This window comes from Gamsiella multidivaricata (genome assembly GCF_025024155.1).
Source record: "Gamsiella multidivaricata strain RSA 2152 chromosome Unknown BC939scaffold_34, whole genome shotgun sequence".
NCBI classification, from domain to species: Eukaryota; Fungi; Mortierellomycota; class Mortierellomycetes; order Mortierellales; family Mortierellaceae; genus Gamsiella; species Gamsiella multidivaricata.
In genome coordinates, this window is record NW_026251742.1 from 247,775 (window position 1) to 269,543 (window position 21,769).

At 50.9% G+C, this 21,769-nt stretch overlaps 5 protein-coding genes across 5 annotated transcripts; 3 read left to right on the forward strand and 2 right to left on the reverse strand.

The window, feature by feature from the left end:
- Nucleotides 1–153: 153 nt before the first annotated feature.
- BC939DRAFT_167698 (uncharacterized protein) lies at nucleotides 154–3,865 on the forward strand. The gene is made up of 3 exons (XM_051550336.1): nucleotides 154–438; nucleotides 580–946; nucleotides 1,064–3,865. Exons 1-3 carry the CDS (start codon nucleotides 320–322, stop codon nucleotides 3,650–3,652), a joined length of 3,075 nt encoding a protein of 1,024 aa, XP_051412029.1. The 5' UTR covers nucleotides 154–319; the 3' UTR covers nucleotides 3,653–3,865.
- A 685-nt stretch (nucleotides 3,866–4,550) lies between these two features.
- Nucleotides 4,551–5,985, forward strand: BC939DRAFT_452239 (uncharacterized protein). Its single transcript, XM_051555781.1, has 4 exons — nucleotides 4,551–4,784; nucleotides 5,069–5,129; nucleotides 5,208–5,371; nucleotides 5,605–5,985. The coding sequence occupies exons 1-4, from the start codon at nucleotides 4,733–4,735 to the stop codon at nucleotides 5,880–5,882; spliced, it is 555 nt and encodes a 184-aa protein (XP_051412030.1). The 5' UTR covers nucleotides 4,551–4,732; the 3' UTR covers nucleotides 5,883–5,985.
- Nucleotides 5,986–7,958: 1,973 nt separating this feature from the next.
- On the reverse strand, nucleotides 7,959–9,259 carry BC939DRAFT_452245 (Urb2/Npa2 family-domain-containing protein). The gene has a single exon (XM_051555782.1). It carries the CDS (start codon nucleotides 9,211–9,213, stop codon nucleotides 8,167–8,169), a length of 1,047 nt encoding a protein of 348 aa, XP_051412031.1. The 5' UTR covers nucleotides 9,214–9,259; the 3' UTR covers nucleotides 7,959–8,166.
- A 4,912-nt stretch (nucleotides 9,260–14,171) lies between these two features.
- Nucleotides 14,172–17,543, forward strand: BC939DRAFT_493203 (uncharacterized protein). The gene is made up of 6 exons (XM_051559552.1): nucleotides 14,172–14,622; nucleotides 14,726–15,191; nucleotides 15,299–15,406; nucleotides 15,492–15,516; nucleotides 15,632–15,804; nucleotides 15,893–17,543. Exons 1-6 carry the CDS (start codon nucleotides 14,364–14,366, stop codon nucleotides 17,340–17,342), a joined length of 2,481 nt encoding a protein of 826 aa, XP_051412032.1. The 5' UTR covers nucleotides 14,172–14,363; the 3' UTR covers nucleotides 17,343–17,543.
- Nucleotides 17,529–19,978, reverse strand: BC939DRAFT_452250 (uncharacterized protein). Its single transcript, XM_051555783.1, has 4 exons — nucleotides 18,689–19,978; nucleotides 18,101–18,605; nucleotides 17,946–18,014; nucleotides 17,529–17,872 (listed from the first exon to the last, which is right to left on the reverse strand). Exons 1-3 carry the CDS (start codon nucleotides 19,924–19,926, stop codon nucleotides 18,000–18,002), a joined length of 1,758 nt encoding a protein of 585 aa, XP_051412033.1. The 5' UTR covers nucleotides 19,927–19,978; the 3' UTR covers nucleotides 17,529–17,872; nucleotides 17,946–17,999.
- Between the last annotated feature and the right edge of the window lie 1,791 nt (nucleotides 19,979–21,769).

Consider the following 21,769-nt stretch of genomic DNA (forward strand, 5'->3'; position numbering starts at 1 on the left):
CTCTTTAAGCCATCCTCCACCCCGCAATGCCTCCACTCTCCGCAACCAACATCCTCCAGGCCCTCGGCCAGGCTGATCTCGCCGACTTTGACGCCTCCTTCCTGCACCCACACGGGGTATGTAGCATAAGACCCACCGACATTTTTTCTCACACACACGCTTTGTTGTGCGCTCACACCCCGCCCCCCACCCTGCCACTCGGCCCGCAGCCATTGAGGACAGGCTGCTGCTTGTCCACACGAAGCAGTTGAAGCGATTAAACCAACCGAAAGAGCAATTGAGGATAGCCGTAGATATCTTTTTTTTTTTCTTACAATGCATGGTTCCCTCCTTCCCTTTCTCACCTTCTCCGCAGGAGTCAGCCAGCAAGAAGGCCCAGCTGGCCTCGCCCGAATGGGACAACGCTCTGCTCTACTCCCTCACAGAGTCCTTGGGAAGGCAAGTCCGCGCTGCAGCAGCACACTCTAACTCTATCATGCAGTACACATTCAGACACGCCGCCCATGGTCAACAGCCTCTCCTTACCGATTTACCGATTTTCCTTTTTTCATCCTCCATACGCACTCTTAACCTTAATAGCTTTAACAAGCCCGCCACGACTCATCGATTGAACGTGAAGACCCATGTCTTCAAGAAGGAGCTTCAGGAGTACGTTCCTACCCAGATTGAGGACCGACTTCGTATCGAGACCATCATCTACGTGGAACTCTCGATAGTCGACCAGAACAACGCTCTTGTGAATGCTTACGACTATGCTCGTCTGCCCAAGGATTTGTTCTTCTCTCAACCCGACAAGGTCATGTCGCCCGAGGAGATGGGGACTAAGCGCATAGTCGATATCTCTGCCACTCTTCAGTGTCCTTCTAATGGCTGGCAGGAGGAGAAGGAGGCCTGTTTGCGTTGTGCTCGTCGGATGTCCACCAAGCTGGATCAGACCGAGACAAGAGTAGGTGCTCCCTTTCTAGGAAAAGAAAAATGTGCGGCGTGTAGATTGGATAAGGAGGACCCGATAAACTAGTACTATCGACTCGACTGACAATCGTCCTTTCGCTCGATCCTGTAGATCATGCACATGCTACCGGAATTACACCGCACGGACAACGGCGACGCGTTGATCAGCTTCAGATCCGGCGTCGCCAACATCCAATTCAAGATCAACTGCTACTGCGGCCACAAGAAGGAGAAGGAGGGGTTCGTGATCCGCTTCGACTCGCAGTCGGATGTCTCCATCGCTTCCCATGTCACTCTGCCCTTGATGTTCTACCACCAGAACAAAAACCGAGTCGCCTCGCGTGCCCTCGCTGCCGCCGCGAAAGCCCAAGCCAAGTCTGGCCAGCAACAACCCGAGCAAGGGTCTGCCACACGCAACATCGTAAAGTCTGTCACATCCAAGACGAAGCGCGAGTCGAGGAGTAAACCTGGGCATAGTCCCACAGGGAACCAGCAGCATCACATACCCTCTCCTCCGAGCTCTTTACTGGACTCTCCCATCGAATGGTCTTCAAGCCCCGAGATGGAGGACTTTATCGACAGCTCCGACATTCCCTTCACGGTGCCTTCGCCTCCACCCCCAGACCCGCTCATATCCTTGTTCCCCGAGTCTGCCGCTCAGGAGCAGCAGCAAGCACAGCAGCCGACTATCGCTCTGATTAGCCACATGACACCTAACAGCGGTTCCGTCCGCGGCGGTACCTTGGTCACCATCCACGGTACTGGCTTCACTGTCGGCGAGGTCATGTACGTATGCTTTGGCGAGAACATGGTTCCAATCATTCCTCAGCGCGACCACATGCTCGAGCTCATCACTCCTGCTGCGAACAAGGCCGAGACCGTGCCCGTCTTTGCCATGAACCCTGTTGAGTCGATCGTTGCCCAGGCGACCTTTACCTATGTCGACGACAACGAGAAGGAGCTCATCAAGCTTGCTCTCCAGCGCATGATGAGCATTTCTGCGCGCATGGAGGGTCCTCTGGACAATGTCCTCAGCCGCGCCAATGAATTTGCCCTCTGGAACGATCTCTTGGAGGGCGGTGTCGACAGCTCGTCAGTCTCGTCTCAGTCGTACACGAACCTCGAGAAGATGGTCCTTGAGTCCTTCAAGATCTTGGATACGCCCACCATCAAGAACTTTGAGAGTCTCTCGATCGCCAACGCTACGGGTCATACCATGCTCCATCTCGCTGTCTGGCTTCAGCTCGAAGCCCTCGCCACAGATCTCTTGGCTCGTCATATTGAAACAACTGTCCAAGACAAGAACGGACTCACCGCTCTGGATTGGGCCCATCGTTTGAACAACCAGGCCATGGTTGACTTGCTCTTGGGCTCTGTTGTCTCCGCTCCCGTCTCTGTTGTTGCTGGCGGCAAGCTTGCTTTGACTGCCGAGTGCGATGAGGCTGCCCATGGTTTCCGGTCGTCGGTTAGTCCTGGCTCCCGACCTACCGCCACCGATCAGCCAAATGTGGACCCCGGCCACGGCGGCGTAACTGATCAAGCGGTCATTCCACTGAGCCATCCTGTTGGCAAGGACCTCACCTTGGATCTAGGCCACGACGGCCCTCACATGGATGTCGAGTGGGAGGGCTTCGGTCAAGGACCAGGAAAGGATGTTGTAGTACAGGGCGGAGTCGTCGATGGATTCTTCGAGACACAGCATGATCAGGACTTTTTTATGCAACAGGCTCGGAAGGACTCGTCGGGACTCCTCGGAGAGATGGTCGTCGACCATGACGGACAACGCCTCGTTATCCATCAACAGCAGCCCCAGCGGGATTCATCGCCTTATCTCAAGACTTGGTCAGCGATCCCCGCCATCGCCAGCTCTTCAGATGAATCAGCGGCGCTCGCCCCCGTTCAAGACGCCCACTCTCCCACACCACACTGTTACATCCCCCTAGGTGACGACAGAGTGGGTCAGGCAGGTATCATAGCGGACAGCGTTGAAATGCGAATCCCTTTAGAGAACCTCGCCACCGCAACCTGCCCTATAGGCGGCCTCAGCACAATCAGGCTACCTGTAGGAGGTCTTGACCACATTGCCCCTGAAGGTCAAGGCGTGGTTGCCATGCAAGGGTGCACAGGAAGGACGAGTGTCGCCCCAGTTGACGTTGTCCTTTCCTCCCGGACTGAGAACGCGGGTCAAGACATGTTGGGCGTCCAAGGAAGCGGTAGTATACAGCGCATCCAAGGCACTGCACGTATAGACGGCCACGTTCAAGAGGCTCGGGCGCCGACAGTTGTTGTCGGCGAGGTCGGTCCATTGCCGCACCAGCACCAGGCTCAGCCTTCAAGACAACTTTACTCGATTGAGCACGCAGTCCAGCACTTTGAACAGGTGCAGTCTGAGAACCCAGTTCTGACAGCTCAAGAGAGCGAAGTTGTTGTTCGGGCCGAGGAGGTCGCAGTTGTTGAGGCCGACAGCAGCGAGGGCGGGTCGCATAACTCCGCCGCTGAGCAGGCTGTAGTTCAGAGCAGCCGAAACGATGTTGAGTCTGAACCACTGTTGTTCCTGGGAGGGCTGCCCGTGACTTTGTCGCCGCGCCCTGTCCGTACGGTGGCCAGTAGGAATGGAAGTAATGATGCGACGCAACAGCAACAGCAGCAGCAAGGATCATCGGGATCTGAGGACGAGGTTGACAATTCTGTGAAGCATTAAGTCTTTTATTAGGACTCGATGTGATGGACAAGTGTCGTTGTTTTTCCACTATGTAAAACTATACCCCCGGAACGAAGATCCGATCCCTTGGCAAGATGAGAAGAAGCTGCGGCTGGTCCCGCCTGTATATTATTTGATTTGCATTCGAGTTGTATCTGTTTAATCTGTCTAATCTGTTTAATCTGTTTAATAAAGGTTGCGTTTGTAATTGCAGAGCTGAACGAATGGCTGAGAGGTGACAATTGAGATGTGGACCCAGGATAACGGAGGGTTGCTCGTCTCAATGCGGGTAAATGCTTGTGCTTGCAGCTGCTGGCTGGACAACGGAAACGCAACCATGCCGCAGAATCCAGGCAATGTTACCGAATCATCTCCACCTCGTCATCATTGACCAGCACTCACGAATATCCAAAGTGCGGATTGGTTGTACGTGGTGGCGAATGCGGCGCTGGAGCAGATGACGAAGGTATTGGAGAAGGACCGAGAGTTTGAAGAAAAGGACAGCACTTTGAACCCGAGCTGTGGCGGATAGCTCATCCTTGCCAATCGATGATGGATTCGCAGTGCGAAGTGGTTTAGTCTCAGGGAGGCTTCTTTCTTCTTTCGCCCTGCATGGACTGCAGGGACGCGTACAGAGGGGGAAAAAAGAAGCTTATCCTGGTCCCTGGTGGGTGGGTGAGTATATCATCACATGATGACTACAGCCGCCCGGAGTGGACTACGCGCAGTCCATGTTGGTGTTGCTGCCGCGTCCTGCTCGCTCGAGGAGCCAGCTCCTGGCGCCATCCTCCAGACCCTGTGTGCAGGCTGTCTCTGGACCCAGGCCGCCGCAAGCTGCACAGGCGCTGTCTGCGGCAGAGCCCCGTGGGGGCTCGGAAAAGCAGCACCAAAACCGCGCTGTGGAATGAATTTTCTCGGTGGCTGTTTCTCTTTATCCACGAGACTGTTTGCTCCGTGCCTTTTCCTTCCGCATCACTCACCTTTTGCTCGGACTTTTTTTTTCCTTCCCCCATCAATCGATCCATCCCCATTCCCATTCCCATTCCAGCTCCACTCTACCGTCCAGCCCTCGCCATCACCATGTTCGCCCCCCGTGTTGCTGCTCCCCTCAGGACCATCGGTCGCATCCAGAGTACGTCCCGTGTCTGTCTGTCTGTCTGTCTCGCTGTCTGTCTGTCAACAATCCGTCTCGGAGGCCTCGGGATTTACTTCATGGACTGCAGCCAGTCCTTTCCCCGCACACGAGCGCCTTCTAAATCCGTGCAACAGCTCCCTCATCCCTTCCGACGAGCCCAAGTCAACAGCAACACAACAGCAACACAACAGCAACACAACAGCAACAGCAACCTTTTCGTTTCTCATGCCCTCTCTGACTCAATTATCAACGTTAATGCTCCTGTCGCGATTTATCAATAGCCGCGTCCATGGTCAAGACCGCCTTCGTCAAGACGCGCGTCATGGCTCCCGTCGGCACCAGGTAATGCTGAATTCGCACGATCGCACCACCCAAAGCATCTCTGGACTTCAACCTCCTAATACCTTCTCCTTTTCCTAGAATCTTGTCGACCTCCCAGCCCACCCAGAAGGAGATCACTGTCGCTCCTCTCGTTGACCAGCGCAAGAACCGCCCTCTCGCTCCTCACCTTACCATTTACCAGCCTCAATTGACCTGGTACATGTCTCTGTTCCACCGTGCCACCGGAGGCGCTCTCGCTGTCGGTAAGGATCTCTTGCTCTGTTGTTCCAGCATGCCGGCACGCGAACCAATTGTTGATATCCTGAGCCATTAGAACGGACATGAGGACGATGTGGACCTAGACAAAAGGAAAAACAAAGCATCGAAAACAGCCTCAACAAGCATTGGAGCGGCACCGCATCCTGGATAAACGGAAGGCGTACTGTCAATTGGCTTACCCGGATACTCACAACCACCTTTTCTTCATGTTCAACAGGCTTTTACGGTGGAGCGATCGCCTATGCTGTCGGACCCATGGTCGGTCTCGGCTTTGATGCCGCAACCGTGACATCAGCGATCGCCACCCTCCCCGTCGCTGCCAAGATCGCTGGAAAGTTCGTTGTTGCCTTCCCCTTCACCTACCACTCCTTCAACGGTATCCGTCACTTGCTCTGGGATACCGCCCGCGGATTGACCCTCAAGGGTGTTTACGCTACCGGCTACACCGTCTTGGGATTGAGCACAGTCTCGGCCGTTGCCTTGGCTTTGATATAATTTAGAAGGAAGGATTGTTTAACGACAGGAAGATGTAGTTGTTGTGAAAAGGTGCATTTTGCGGATAGCAATAAACGATACTAGGGATCAGTGTAAAGTGAAGGCGAAATCGTCATGGCAAAAATGCAAGTCAACGAAAGCGACCCCCAATACGGCGCATGGGATATCGGCTTACTTCTCCTGCGGAAGCTGTTGCTGTCTCAGGCGGTACGTGCTCCGTTTGAAGTACTGATATCGAAACCGGCTGGGCATCCATAGGCCGAGGACATACTTGTCCGTCTAAGCGTGCGCGCTTTCGATGGAAGCCCACGAAGGTAAAATTCTATTTCGTGCCTGAGAAAGCAGCATGCTGGTACCTTCATTACCTTCGGACCACGATCGGGCCTTACCCTCCCTTACAGTCAACGTTGTTGCTACTTTGTACTTTGAGGTTCGAAAAAAAGTGCAGACGACATCGGCATAGACGGTGTTTGAAGTCCGAGCCCAAGCTGTGTCCTACGTTGAGGGTCCTGTGAAATGACTTCCCACCGCAGTGGAACGAAGCTTCCCCGAAGCGCATTTCACGTCTCCTCCCATCTATCCTACTATTGTGTCCTGTGCACTCACTTCCATTCAAAGTGTGCTGATCCTTCTCTGAATGCTTTCCACGCCTAATTTCGTGGGCCTGGCTGTCACGCCCAAAGGATTGCCCTTGTTCTGGTGTGTATTATACTCTTCCTGAAGCGGATCGAATTTCGCAGTATACAATCTGATATTAGGTCCAGCCTGAAGTCCTGTGTGAGCTCCAATTCTTGAACTTGGACCCTCAATTGTGCAACGGTTACTGTACTGCGGTGGATTTCTTGATCGGATAATCGATCATACAGATGGGTTGCTCTTGAAAGTTTCTGATTCTTGACTGCACGGGGGCCTCTGCTGGTTACGCACCCTACTTTGCAAAAGTTCTAGATAATCATTTGGCCGTCGGGTTCCGATCCTTCCAGCGTGACATTTCTTTGATTCTCGTATCCTACTCACGCCCTTGTACCTGTGGTAACTCTCCGTAGATATCATTCAGCCTGTGATCCTCCGTCACTTCTTCAGGTAACATCTCTCAAACAGGAAGGGCGCCATGAGCAGACATCGCTATCCGGTCTGGAATTATGGCAGGAACGGGTTCTGTCCAGCATGAGACTTCTTGGTAATAGCGAGTTTTTTGTTGGAAGCAGAAACTATTATGACAGGGATGAGATTGTTAGCAGGTGCAGTCTTTGCAGCACGAAACTTTGTGGTACTAACAGGTAGAAGGCCCTGGCGAATCTGGAGTAGCAACCTTCGAATTAGCCGATGCGATAACTTCAGCATTTTCCTCGCCAAATAGGTCTGCCCGTATCAACCCGGCTTTTTACATCTTTCTTGACCGCTTTTCTTCGGCGGGATTCCATGGGAGGGGCGCTGGCATAGCTTGTTTTCCGAGACCGTTAGCGTTCGTGCCATGTTCGACAGGCTGGTATTCACCCACGCGTCGCCCTTCCTCTTTGCCAGAGGTCCATCGAATTCATGACCATGCGGTCATAGGATGTAAAGAGAGCAGTCCGCTGCTGTCTACCACCAGGCCACTAGGCCACTAGACCAGCTGTCTTTGTCCCCGCCGAACGATGTCCGCGCGGCGGCATACCTGTGGCCAGGCCGACCTGGACACAAGCAAAAATCAAGAACAAACCTCCCTGAAAAAGGCCTTTCCGGATTCTCAGACAAGTCGGGCGAGGCAGGAGCAAGAATAGACAGGGACTGTAATGGCTAGATGGAGTCCACTGTTTCTTCAAGAGGGATGTATGTCCTGTAGGTGGAACTGTGTTTATGTACCCTAAATATTTGATCCGCACACCATGAGTGGCGAAAAATAGTGTTGCAATATGGCCATGTGGGGTAATATACTATCAATGTATATAAAAGGCTGTCAAGTGCTTCGCCCACCCTTTACAGTTAGCTATGCTCAATGGCCGGCCATTCAGGGTGAATTGTCGCGCCTTTAATAGGTAAAAAAAAAAAAAAAAAAAAAAAAAAAGGCCGTGGGCGCATTGTGCTGCTATCTATCCTGACGTCTTGGTAACAGCTCTGAATGTCTTGTTAACCGCTGTGCGCTGACCACGTTCACGGGTGAACAAATGGCATCGTTCAGGCTCAGGGTACCAGTTTCTAGACTTTTGCTCGTTGTTTTATCGGAATTGTTTATGCGATGAAAATGCCAATTGTCAATGTAAACTAATAAATGCATATAAGAGATACAGAAAAATAATCTAGTCTACCGTCCAGTGTACTTGTGGTGCCTCAAGTAGTCCGTGTAGAGACCCTTGAGCAACATCTTTCCCGTGTTGTCCAGACCGATCATCATCATCTCTCTCTCCCAATCGCTGCAAAGGTTCAGCAACGCATACAATCCCGGCAGGAGAGCGTTCCGAAGACTCTGCTGACTGATCGACGCGACAACCGAGCCCTGAATTGTGAAGTACTCCATCAGAATGTATGGCGCATGTTTTCCGAATGCCTTGGATGTGTCCGTCGTAATCGTAGATGATCCTGGTGATAATGTTGGAGTCGCGGATATATGGCCATTCAAAGTTGCATTGCTTCCTGCTCCCGCTCCTCCCCCACCATGCGATCCGAAGGTTGTGCTAACACCCCTTGATCCCAGGGCTGTTAGTAAACGCGCGAAATTCTCGGCGCACTCAACTGGAAGTGGATCTCCGATAGGAGCACCGCTCACAGTTGAGGAACCAGGGATTGGAGCAGCAGGGTGAAGTGCACCGGCTGAAAGTAGCATGAATGGGCTCTTTATCAACAACTCCACTCCTTGCTGACGCTTGGCGATCGAGGCATGAAGTGACTTGAATCCGTGGAAAATGCCCTGTAAGATTGCCGTGAAGACTGGAATCAAGGTCGTGAGCTCCTCCTGCTTATACCGCGCGACATTGATCAGGACATGGTACAAGGCTGTGAAGATCTTTGATGTGTCTTGGTTCGTTAAGGGTCTGGCTATGGAGCTTGAGCGCGACTTGACGCCGCCTAATAGGAGCGGTGTCGCAGGGGACATGAGTGATGTGACGCCCTCGAGAACTAGACCAATTTCCCAGGTTCGCAGCTCGAACGAGGGCTCCGCGCAAATGCCAGCCATAATATCCAAGACACCGACGATGACTTGTACGGATTGTGTGCTCTGTAGAATTTGGATCAGCTTCGTCAACAGCTTTGAAATCTGGCGACGCACCTTGCGCTTTTGAGCTATAGAGTACAGATACACGAAAAATGATTGACCCATCAGCACGATAATCCTGCTCAAGTACAGAGGCATCGTCTTCTATTTTTCGAACTTACTGTGATGAGCGCCCAAAAACGTGATATCCAAGAACCGCACCAGCACAATTTCGTCCGCTGCTTGATCTCCAGATGAATGCGCCTCCTCCAAAAGCCAGTTCAATGTGGTATCGAATAAATCTCCTGAGATCAGCCCCAACAACGAAAGATACGCGTCCTTGAGAGATACAATGTCTCTTTCCTGCAGTTCTTGCCCAGAGATGGCGAGCAGCATTTCCAGCAGCTCTTTCAATGTCTTTTCTACACCGTCCGGGGTGGATTGCCAGGCCTTTGCGAGAGGTAAGTACTGGCACGAGTATCCAGTTAAAACAGTCGCAAGGTGAACGAGACTCTCGGAGGTGATTAATCCGTCCTGGATATCATCTTGGCCACGCGTAGAAATGACCTGGACCAAAGCTTGCGCCAGAAGAAACAGGTTCGGCATAAGTTCTAGATAGGCGGTCGTGTCCTGCTCACTGTCTAGTTGACGGTACTGCACAATCGTCCTATAGAGTTCAAAGTGGTCCATGCATTTTTGGGCCTCCTCGATCACTCCAGCCATGTTGGAAATACGATGTCTGCCATTGTTGTTCTTGGATTCCGGTTTCAAAAGCGAAATCACTCGGCTGATACGTACTGTCGTCTTTGACTGCACAGTCTCATACAATTCTCCAATCTGCTTGAGGAGCGATGCGAATTTTCTGTCTATATTAGCAGCGGCATTGCCAGAGATGGTCTTGGAGTTCGATTTCGATTTGGAGCGTTGGTGGCGATGTTGTTCTAGACAGTGGACAAGACTCCGACAAACTTGCGAAATCATGATGGTCTTGATCTTGGGCTCGTTTATCCGGTTATCAAGAACCGCTGCACTGCCCTCGAGGGACGCCCCTGCCCATTCTTGAGCCGCTTCCAACAGAGCATCAAGATGCTCGAAGGCGGATTCGTACTGAATGGTATCGTATATTTGCACCATATAGCACCTAGACAATGGACAGAGGAAGGGTTTCCATGAGATTGATAGCATTGCTATGCTTGATTCTCCGTGTGAGACTTATTTGAGTCAGACTTGTGTGTCTTACCTGATGGCGCTATCAATCATGGTGCAGGTGGTGTTCATAAGTGCATATCCAAGTCTGTCCTTGTCTTCGCTTCCATAGCTGGTGGAGCAGTTCCATGCTGGGTAGTTCAGCAGACTTGTCAAAATCGATGGATCGTTGAGCTATGAGGGGAAGTATCGATGGATGCCGATAAATAGTAAAGCGAATAGTCAGAGAGATGATTGAGACAATCATTGATATGCGTCAATCGAAGGAAATCAGCAAGAATGCCTGCTTGCTACTTACCAGAACTCCAGCGTCACTTCTCCAGGTCATGATTGCGCTTGAGATACGACGCTCCAATAGCAAGCACTTGATTCCAGTTGAATCAGCGACCAAATACCGTTGAATATAGTGATCCAGAACCGCCATCGTTGTCAGAATAATATTTCTCTCGTACTTTTCAAAGTACTCGAGGGGTAAAAGGTGCACAATCGATAGCAATGACTGTAGCCTGGGGCCATGCTCCTCCGCTGCTGTCGAGCGAGACCTCGATTTGGACTTGGACTTCTTCTCTCCTGCCTGTTGCTGCGAGACCTTGGCCAGTTCTTTGAGTGCATCCGAGAACGAAGTCCTGGACGAGGTGTCCTTGAAGGATTCTGCAGACTCTGTAAATGAAGCAACGGCTGCTGCAAGTTTCCGCTCCGACTCTGTTTCACTCAGAGCAATAATCGACTCTGACAGGCGCTGCAACAGCGTTTGCGCAAAGATTGGGCGAAAGTTGGGGACCTCGTAGAAATTGGCAGAGCGTAGGAGGACCTGGTTCAACAGGTAGATCGTGATCGTGTTCGATGAAGCCGTGGCAGAGTCATTAGAGGGTGTGCTGAATTGCCTTGTAATGACCTGTGCGATGAGCTCCATGTGCTGCGTGGTGCTAAATCGACAGACGATATCAAGCCAGTCGTTCACCTGAATCTGCCAACTCGCAACCAAAAAAGAGTTCCTTGATGCCGACTCCAAGCGCCCATCCCATGTCTCTGATACCAACGAGCCATCCTCCAGCAGTCGCTCCAAGCGCGAGGATTTCATAGTGAACCTGACCAGGTCCCTGCAGCGCTGAGTAAGATTGTCATCCATTCTCCCGGTCGAGCATAGGGTCAGATGAATATGTTGCAGGATTACTCGGTTCAGCATTAAAACTGTCGCATCAGCCCACTTAGAAGTGCTATTAAAGGTTGCGACGATTTTTTCCATCAGATCCATCGATATACCGCTGGTCCAGTACTGTGTCGAGATTCTGCACAGAGCGTAGTGCAACTTGAGAGCCGGTGTGAGACGTCGCGCCTGATAAGATCCCGATTTCTCGACATGTCCGTCTGCCCCGGTCAAGCTTTCGAAGATCTGCCTCAAAAAATGATCGTAAAGGACCTTGAACTCCTTGTTCAGCTGCTTCTCTTGGTTCGCCGTAACACGTAAGCCCTTCAGATATTGAACGAAAATCGTCGTGAGAGGCTCAGCTGAGGGAACGGCGCTCGACTCTTCTGCATATTCCTTTGATTTGCCAGAGTTGAGTTTCCGCTTCTTTTTGTGGGTAGACTGTTGGACGAGCTCCAGTTCTTCGGTCTCCATGCTGCTGTCGAGGGCCATCAATTCTGTTACAAATATGTTCAAGATTTCCGGCGCCTGGGGCAAGGGAAGATAGTTCCTGATGTTTGTCGGAATACTAACAGGAGAAGGTGAAAGAAACTATTAGTTTCGTAGGATCTTACTGTATTGTAAATCCCAAGACGTAGGCACACCAGGCTTACAGATCCAGAAACGCCTTGGAAAAAAGGGGACTGGAGTCAAGCTCCTCAGGTCGCGCAAGATATCCGCGAAGAGACGAGAAAAGTGAGTTCAAAAAGATTCCGAGATCGCTCGCTTTTCCATAAATCTCCAACAGGGTCTTTGCGAGTTCCAGCGCGGCACCACTAGCTTCGGGAAGAGGGCTGAACAGGACTGGCCAAAGGCTGTCCAGATGAGGCTTTAAAAGTCTGTCGTCCAATTGCGCCAGAACTACAATTCCTGTTAGCGATATGCTCTGCAATCTCCCGTTCGATAGCGTTTGAGCAGTCGTCAAACAGGCGTAAACGCTCCCAAAGGACGTGCTCATGAACACAAACTGATCCGCTGCCTCGTCGTTGCTGGGCTGATACATGTTGAGTTCCAGAATGGTCGCTAGTAAATGGTTATGTGCGTCCATGATATTGGCGAGCTCCCCAATCGATGTCTCGGAGGGATCGCCTGTGAGATGTGGTAGCTGTTTTTTTGCGAGCACATAGATGATCTTGAAGAACGAAAACTCGGTCTCTCGCGCACTTTCCATTCCACGTTCGAACCCGCTGTTGGCCAAGCTCTTCTGCTTCCTGCGCGATTCCTCCACAAAATAACGAAGGAGCAAAGGAAGGATATCCAGTACTACGGTAGCATGATTTGTCGAGTGGAACACTGGTGAGCGACAGCAGTCATTTTCATGCAAAAAATCTGCACCAGCAAACGCAATTTCATCCACTTATATCTACCTGCTGTTGAGTGCTCCGATTTGATCAAGATGGCAATCTGTTCAAAGAGCTGTTTCTGATAACTCTGAATCGATTTCTCGTCTCCTGAAAAATATCCAGCTGTGTACTCTTGCAGATGCTCTTGATGAAATAGACCAGTCTTCAAAATCGCACCAATATCTTCCTGGCATTCAACTGCTGAAGCAACAGGCACTTTGCGGAGAACAGCCCGAGCACGGACTAAAACCTCAAACATCTTTCCTGCAACCAAAGCAAACACCTTTTTCTGGTTGGGCTGGATCACGACCAGACGTCGGAATCGGTCTAGGACGATGTGTGCGAATCCTATCATTATTAGTTGATGGTCATCTCCAGTAGTGGACGACTCGCAGGTCACCTCAACGAGCGCTTCCAGAGTTGCCTGAACAAGTGGGGTATATTGCTCCAAGGTTGGCTGGAACCATTCAGACATAGTAGGCGAGGACAACAGCTCAAAGCAGGTGGATGCCGACTGTAGCACAGCTGATGATGGAGCGTCGAGTGAGGGAAGAGCTTGAGATGGGGTTGGTTTAGCAAGTGCCTTCGTCTTCTTTCTTGGTTTTGTTGATGCGGTCGAGTCAGCGGCTATTGCTGCTGCTGCTGGTGGGGGTGATTGAGGCCCGAGACGCTGAATGAGTGCTGTAAAAATAGGGATCACGGGCACGCGCAGGAGAACGGCAGGAGCCTGGTTGTTGGCGACGCCAGATCCTAACCCATGAGATCCATCATGATGCCAGGCATTGACGAGCCCATATTTCCTGTGCTTATTCCTGCTAGATGTGATCCCAGCCAGCATGTCCTTGAACAGATCCCAATACTCCTGATCCAGGATAACACCATTATTTCTAAGTGGAGACGTGAAGGGCTATTAGGATCGGTTCACATCCTAAGATGATACTGTCATATGTATACCAACTCCAGATTCAGCTGCCGCTCTGGCTTACGGAGACTGGTCCTTGGGGTTCTTTGAAGGGGTGGATGACTTGACAAGGCCGCTGCAAAGCCATTCGAGCAGGAACTCTTGCTTGTGAGGGAGGACGACATCTAAACGCTTCCAGGCTTCCTTGGCCAGTCGAATTTTTTCTGACGGGGAGGTCTGAAACCCCTTCAGAGCCTTGGCGAATGCCTCGGAGGAACTGAGGTACTCTTCCATTTCTCTGTTCTTGCTCTTTCAAGTTTCGAGGATAGTGGAAGGAAAAGGAGCAGGTCAAAGGTCGGTGGTGGTACACGAGAGTGAGTTTTTTTTTCCTTTTTCAAAAGCGTGGCTTACTGTGTACTCGCCAATTTGGTGGCGAGCCAGCCACCGCAGAGCAGAGCTCTTTTGTGGTGGATGGGGGCGAAGTTGTTCGTTGATCGAATCTGCGCTGGAGTGATTGCACGACACTCCACCTCTCTTTCGTCCCCAATCCCCTTTCCTCCCACCCTCCTTCCCCCAGAGAATACATAATGACCGACGTAAGCGATGATTAGAAAAAAGAATAAAGGAATAAAACTGCGCTCAATGACAATTGATACGCCTTTTAACACTGCCAATGCCAAACAATAACAACACCAACTATGCACTCGGACTCGGTACCATTGTTACTCAACCGGATGCTCGGGCACGATTTCAGGAGCAAGAGACATGTCGTCTATGCCCCGAGGATAAGCCCGAGTTGGGCACGTGGATTTGCTGTGATGTCTGCGAAACTTGGTACCACGTCCGATGCTTAAAGATGAGCTTGGAGGAGTTTGAGGTCATAGACCAGTACCACTGCGCAGACTGTGTGCCCAAGGCTGGTCCCAGCACTCGTATGTATCCCTCCTATTTCTTACGCAGAACTTCCTCTGCGTGTTTTTTTTTGTTCTTAAAATAAGAGGACCTGCTTTAATAACATACAAATCCTTATACTAGTGCTGCGAAAGTCGTCGCGCAGAACTGGAAAGATTAATTATGCGGATCTTGTGAACGGGATCGTGAGCCATCAGGATAAATGGCGCGTCTTGCTCGACTCCCACCAGTTCCTTCCGGACAAGTTCCCTAGGGTTGCAGGCAAAGATCTGACCATGAACTGGCTGCGTTCGACAGGATTCAAAACTCCAGTGATTGTGAAACAAGATCCAGATAGAACCACAGATGGCCTGGATATGAAGATGCCACCGATAACTTTATCTGTGGATGATGTGCGTGATGCGGTTGGCGCAGAGACGCCAGTCGAGGTTATTGATGTGGCAACACAGGCGGAGCTCCTGGACTGGAACATGGGTGCTTGGGCAGATTACTTCAAGATGGAGCACAAGGAGAGGGTCTATAATGTCATCAGTTTGGAGATCACCGGGACACCACTTGCGGAACAAGTTCAGAGACCAAGAGTTGTCAGGTTCATCCTTGCGATTGAATTGTATCTGGAGAGCAACAATCATATTCGAAGTTTATGAAAGCGAGAGTGCCTAACACGTTTCTCTGTACATTGTTCTGGATCATTAGAGAGCTGGATTGGGTTGAGAATTTTTGGCCGAAAACACTGCAGCCAACAGAGTTCCCAAAGGTGCAGCTGTACTGCTTGATGAGTGTGAAGGATTCGTTTACAGACTTGTAAGTCCATTCTTATACCAGCGAAATATGTATTGGCTCATATTTTGTGAACTAATCCTCATTCCATCTTCGTTAAAAAACACAGCCATATTGACTTTGCAGGGTCATCGGTATGTCGTATTTTTCTGGATGGGAGCGTTTTTCCAACGAAAGAACCAATATGACCTATAGATAGAGATTGACCGATCGGACACCTATACAACTCTTTATACCCTCCCAACCTAGGTGTTTTATCACATCTTGTCAGGGTCGAAAATTTTTTTCTTTGTCGAGCCGACTTCGACCCACCTGCGGAAGTACGCAAAGTGGTCGTCGTCATCTGAACAATCCACCACATTTTTTGGCGACGAAGTTCCGGGAAAGTGTCACAGGGTCGAGCTCAAGCAAGGAGATACGATGTAAGCAACGCACCCATGTTCAACTGCTATCTGCGAAATACCATACTGTTTCATGAGCTTATACTAATCTCGCGATTGTCAACCTCAGGCTGATTCCTGCAGGATGGATCCACGCTGTCTACACCCCTTCGTCCTCTGTCGTCATTGGTGGAAATTTTATCCATTCGCTCCATGTCCCCATGCAGTACCGTGTCTGCGACATTGAAATCGAAACCAGTGTTTCACCCAAGTTTCGGTTCCCATTTTTTGAGAAGCTGAACTGGTTCGTCGCTCTTGGCAGCATGGAGCGTGGACTTGATTATCTTGCAACACTCTCAGGAACAGAACTCAGAGGCATCCTGGCATTGACCGTTCACCTGTATAACCGACAACGGAGTCTGAGACGCAACCCTCAACTTAGCAAAGAGGAACGACATATGATCAAGGCCAGCATACCGCCAGAGGCATCCAACTACAACAATGGGGGAACAGCTGTGGGGTCACTGGAACTGCTGAGAGACTTGAATGAGACAGTGTGTGGAGTTTTGGAGAGACAGCAGAGCACTGCTGATGGTACTGTGCCTATTATCGAGCGTTCACTGCGAGTGTTAACAGAACAGGAAGAGCAAAAAGAGCAGGAGGAGGAGCAGCAGAGAGCGGCCGAGAAGAACAAGCCCAGGATCAAACTGCGGATCAAATTGAATTCGACGACATCATTGACAAATTCTGGAGACGAAGAACCAAATTTGGGGGAGCAGCAGGTCCCGACATCCGCATCTACTGCTGTTGAACCTATGACGGGAACAGGAGCTCCGAAACTGAAGTTTAGGCTGCCAGTCCTTTCATGCGTCAAGACTAACAAAAGGAACTCGAATAGTGCCAAGCGGGCCGGTCGCGCCAAGAAGGCGAAAATATCCGACCCGGTCTTATATGAGACCGGTAGTGGGCTGGACGATGCTGGGAGCGAGACAGAGCTGGACCAGCAACTGACCTCGGATGAGGAGTGGACGGAATTCGAGAGCCAGATCGATGAGGGCTTTGATGAGGCCAAAGGGGACGACGATATGGAGGACGATATGGACGATGACGGGATGATGGATCTGAGATCTTCTGATTCCGAGTACGAGGCAGGCGACAGCAGAAAGAAGTCGCGGCGCCACCGAAAGGGCCATTCAAAGTCGGCGTCCACTGCAGCGACGACGCGAATGAATGCCTCTTCTACAAGCGCGGCCATCGGCGCCCCAAAGCCCCGTACTATGCGTTTCTCATCCGAGACGGTCTATTTTGGCGATGTGGACGGCTCTCCTTCGGATCACGTTAGACCTTCAAAGGTTCAAAGCGATGAGGAGAAGGAGGAGGAGAAGGAGGAGGAGGAGGAGGAAGTCGTGCTGGGCCTTGGAAAGAAGCGTAAGCTCACACCGCTGGAGTTTTCAAAGCTGATCACGGCTACGTCGACATCGACATCGACCACGGCGTCAGCGACTGCAGCGAAGAAGAAAGCCGCGTCTGGCAGTACGGCCAAGGACCGTATCAAGAGTCTGCTCATGAAACGACGATAGTCAAGTCGACTAACATGGATGGTCTTTGTCTCTTGGGTAACCATCAGGAGGATCAAAGCGATGTAAATATATGTAGTCCTTGAGCTGGAACTGGAATGAAGCAACGTCTTTCTGTACGAGAGAATCCGTATTCCCTCCCCGCTCTTCTTCTTCGTCTGAATCTTGCTTCACTTGTAATAATAAAACGGTTTCTGTAATCACAATTTTATTCTTTATTCTCCTGGGACGCATAAAATGAAATGGAACGGGCCTTGCTGGTAGATGGAGAAGGAGAAATATAGCATGCATTTCTTCGAGCCCTCTCGTTGCCAATACACTGAAGGCCGTTACTCTCCCTGGTCCCCAAGTTTGTTCTGCTCTCGACCATCGCTGAACTGCCGCAAGTGCATTCCCGATAAAAATATCAGCATATCGTGCCCAGTGTCCTCTTGGCAAGACATTACCGACGATAAGTTCTCGGACGTAGGTCCAGAATTCAAACGCAGCGTCAGCGAGGGCTGAGAATCTCGCAAGCGATTCACATGCAGAAGGTATTCATCCGCGCCAGGCGAATTCCCAGACCTTAGAAAGTCGATTTCCTGACCCTCAACGTACTGTTCATAGGGAATATCCGCACCGGGATGCATAGTTGGCAAGGCTTCTGCTGTTGACATGCGTTCATCCATAGTGCCCGTAGGTTCACATGCAAAGTGTGGATGATCAGACGCGCCCTCGTATCGTGAACCGGTTTCCTCGTACTGACATTCGTTTCCAAATAGATCACGACACATCGCAGATGGAGCTGTGGATTTGTACTGCTGCTGGGAGGTCACGTCGTAGTTACTTCCGCCAGATCCAACAAAATAGAGAGGTGGTGACTGAAAGTTGTTACTCGACGCTGAATGAGGGACGCCAGAGTACAGCGAATTGACGTCTAGATAGCTGGAGCCGATTTGCTCATTAGGCCCGCTTGGATTGCTGCTGGCTGACTCCTTCTCGCAAGACCTTTGCACTATCGGCTGGCGCGGTGCGCCCCTCATTGATCTATAATGTGTAGACTCTTGAATGTCGGAGCGTTGGAAGGTGTCTGCAAACATGCAGCTCGACGACGGCATGCATATGTGCTGAGCTCGAGACAGTCGCATTTCTACAGCGCTGCTATCACGAAAAGGCGACGGACACGCAGGCGAGCTGAAGGGCATCAAGGAATCGTGAAGACAAACCTGTGACAACGCCGCATTAGGGTCAGGAACACTCGTCCTCGCAGCAGAACTTGTAGACTCTAACCAGCACAAAGAATTCAGTTTTGATAACCAGGGGTCGGACAAAGTTTTGCATCTGTCTGTAATAGAAATGACAATATACCTTGTCTATTTGCGCTCATGCCGCTTTCCTTTCTCATGCCTCGCGTCAAAGACCTTGTATCTCCGCCGGAGATCCAGGGTCGCTCCACATGATGATGATCGTCGATAAGGGTCTGCACATTAAGAGGGTAGGGGCCACCAAGTGAGGTACCCCGGCCCGGCGTGGTTGCTTGTGGCCCTTGGATGCAGGATGTTGAAGAAGGTGTGCTGCGAAAGGTTGGTGATATCTGTAGCCATTGCCGTGAGAATGCATTCGAATGCTCGTGCATTGAAACGTGTTGCTCCGTAAAAATTTCCTTGGACACCGGAGGTCTTGACACGCCACGTTCCTGCGTCAATATGCGGTGAGACTCCGTCGAGCTTGAGGTTATACATGCATATGACCTGTGTGCCAGGGGATACCCCAGAAACATCCCCTGCGGAGTATCTACGACTGTCCCATCTGCTTGAGCTGCCCGTAACTTGTTGACCGCTCCTGATGTTGTTCCGCGCTGATGGTACGCCACAAACCCAGATGATCGCTGCGAGGGGTGACCTGAGGCGCTGGAGGGCACAGACGAAGAGTGGTGTGTGCACTCACTATCCAGCGAACTTGATCCTCCCAGGCCTTGCTCGCCTTCCAGAGGGGCATCGGCTCCACACGAATGTTCGCCAAGTATGGGTCCGAAGGCAGGCCATGGTACGCATTCTTGAGCTTTTTGATAGTCACCTGAAAAACGAGCGTTGCCCCCAGAGAAGCTATGGGTTGTACTCTCAGTCATTGCTAGAAAAGAAGGAGTCGGCTCATTCTGTTGAGTTTCAAAGTCCTTGGGCGTATTCAGGGCTGCAGGACGCATCAATTCCATTGTATGCTGATAGGTTGATGGCAAGTCTTCCACGGCTGGGGTGGTCTTGATGTGCCCTTCCGGCGTAACTGGAGAAAGAGAGAGCAACGGCGCCAACGAGTTTTGGTAAGACAATGAGCTTCTGGATGTGTCCATCGAGATATGCCCCGGTGATGATGACAGATGGTATGAAGTCCTTAGATACGGCGACTTGCTTTGGCTGCTAATTCCTATCGCTCTCTCATCAGCCATCCCACTTTGTGCAAGAACGGCTGGATGATCGGTCGATTCTCCTTCGCTGGTTAAATCACAACGTCTCCTATCCTTATCCAGTTCAGTCTTAGTGTTGCCAAGAATCAATCGTTGTTTTAACCCCTGGATGGGATCGACTTTCTCATCGCTACTCGAACTGCACATGGAAGACGTCTCTGTAATTCGCTGAACTCTACTCGTTATTTTGCTGTGTTTCTTCGAAGACGCAGGATGGGCAGGATCCTTGCGCTTCACGCCCGCTAAATCGTCTTTTTGGGACGAAGATAAAAAACTCTCCCCTTGCGTCCCATCATCTCGTTCCTGTCGTCCCTGTCGTCCCTGTCGACGCTTCCTGATCCGCTGTAGCTGTAGCATTTGCCGCTCCTGCGAACGCGTTTGATATGGGTGGTTGAGAATAGCGATAGGTGGCCTGAATGCCATCAAATTCCTTGTCGTGGAAATATATTGAAGACGTGAGGTAGTGCTGCGACTCTCGTCTCCCATTTCAGCCGGTCCACCATCCCCAAACCCTTCTTCATTCTTATGTTGACCAGACTTCTTTCGCGTTGCTCCTCTGAGCCTGGCCCTGGGCGGCATTCTTGGCATTGGAGTAGGACTGGATCTAGCTTCTTGACTCGATATTTGAACCTCCACGACCCGGTTACTGTGAACATATTCGTCAAGTGGATCGATTCTCTGATCTTCGCTGCTCAGAGGTAGCACCGCAATGGCGCTGCGGTAATTTTGCATGGTGATGAATGTCTTGCTGAGCGGAAGGTTTAGCAATTCCGCGTACTCAATCGGGCGGTGCAGACCGTCCATCTCTGAAGGCCGTTTCAAGGGACACAGAGAAAGGTGGGTTAGTATACAAGTCTCAATATACACCAAAGCATACACACAATCTGTCCAAACATACCTCCTTCCTTTTCATAGTAGACCAAGTGCTGTATTCCCGCGTCGGAGAACCCAGCAGGCATTGCTCGACTCTTGCGCTTGATCGAGCCCTCTCTGTTGCTTTGGCTATGTCGACGTTTCAAGTCCTGTGGTGAGGGCAAGTCGAGGCCTTTCACACAGATTGTCTTCTTTGTCAATCCGTCCTTTTTCAGTACGAAGGTGCCCTTCTTGCATCCCAAGACGATCAGACCCTCTTTTTCAACCCTTTCCCTCAGGGCCATGTCCTTAAGCCCAGTACCGTCCCTCATCTTGGCCTTCTCCTGGGGGGTCAAGCAAGCCTCGTTCGTCAGCTTTCGGTGCAATTCCCTGTAGACGAGGAAATTTCCACAGATGCGTGAGGGCGACCAAATTCGTCCATCTGTCCAGCGGTGGATCCCGGACGCCTTTTCGTCAAACACAAAAACCGATCCAGGGACGATGAGCGATGGGTTTGGATTCAAGAGCTGGATTGAAGTAGGCAGAGACACCATCCCAGTACTAGGTGCTGTGGCCGATGTGCTCGAAGCGGATCTAGGAGATAGCTGCGAAGGTGTAGCAGTCAAAGAGCCCTGCATCAGCCCTCGTTCTGCTGCTAACAGGCGACGATTAATTTTGGGCAAGACGCCTTGTCGACATGCCTCGAGAATGATCAATGCGTCTAGTGTGTCCTCCACGCGGCCTAAGAGGGTCGACAGCATTGGATATTAGAGATCTTTAGCATGTCTGTATGTGGGACAAAAGACGTGAGGTATAAACAATTACTAAAAAAAAAAAAAAAAAAAAAAAAAAGATTGACTTTTTACCATGGAAGGTCTTGGCGATGGACATTTTTCGCGCGTAGCAAATGCTGCTACGAATGGAAGGATATCCTTGTGAGCGCCCCACGTATTGAAGATACGCGTAGTTTCCTATCGGAATATTGAAGCATTCCCATTACAAATGCAAACGACAAATTTCCCACGTCAGAGACCTCGATAGGGAATAAGGAGGGCAAGCCTAAGAACAAAAGGGCGTGAACGGGAAATACCTCGTAGTGGCGATGTGAGTCGGAATAATGGTGCAGCTGTTGGGTGTT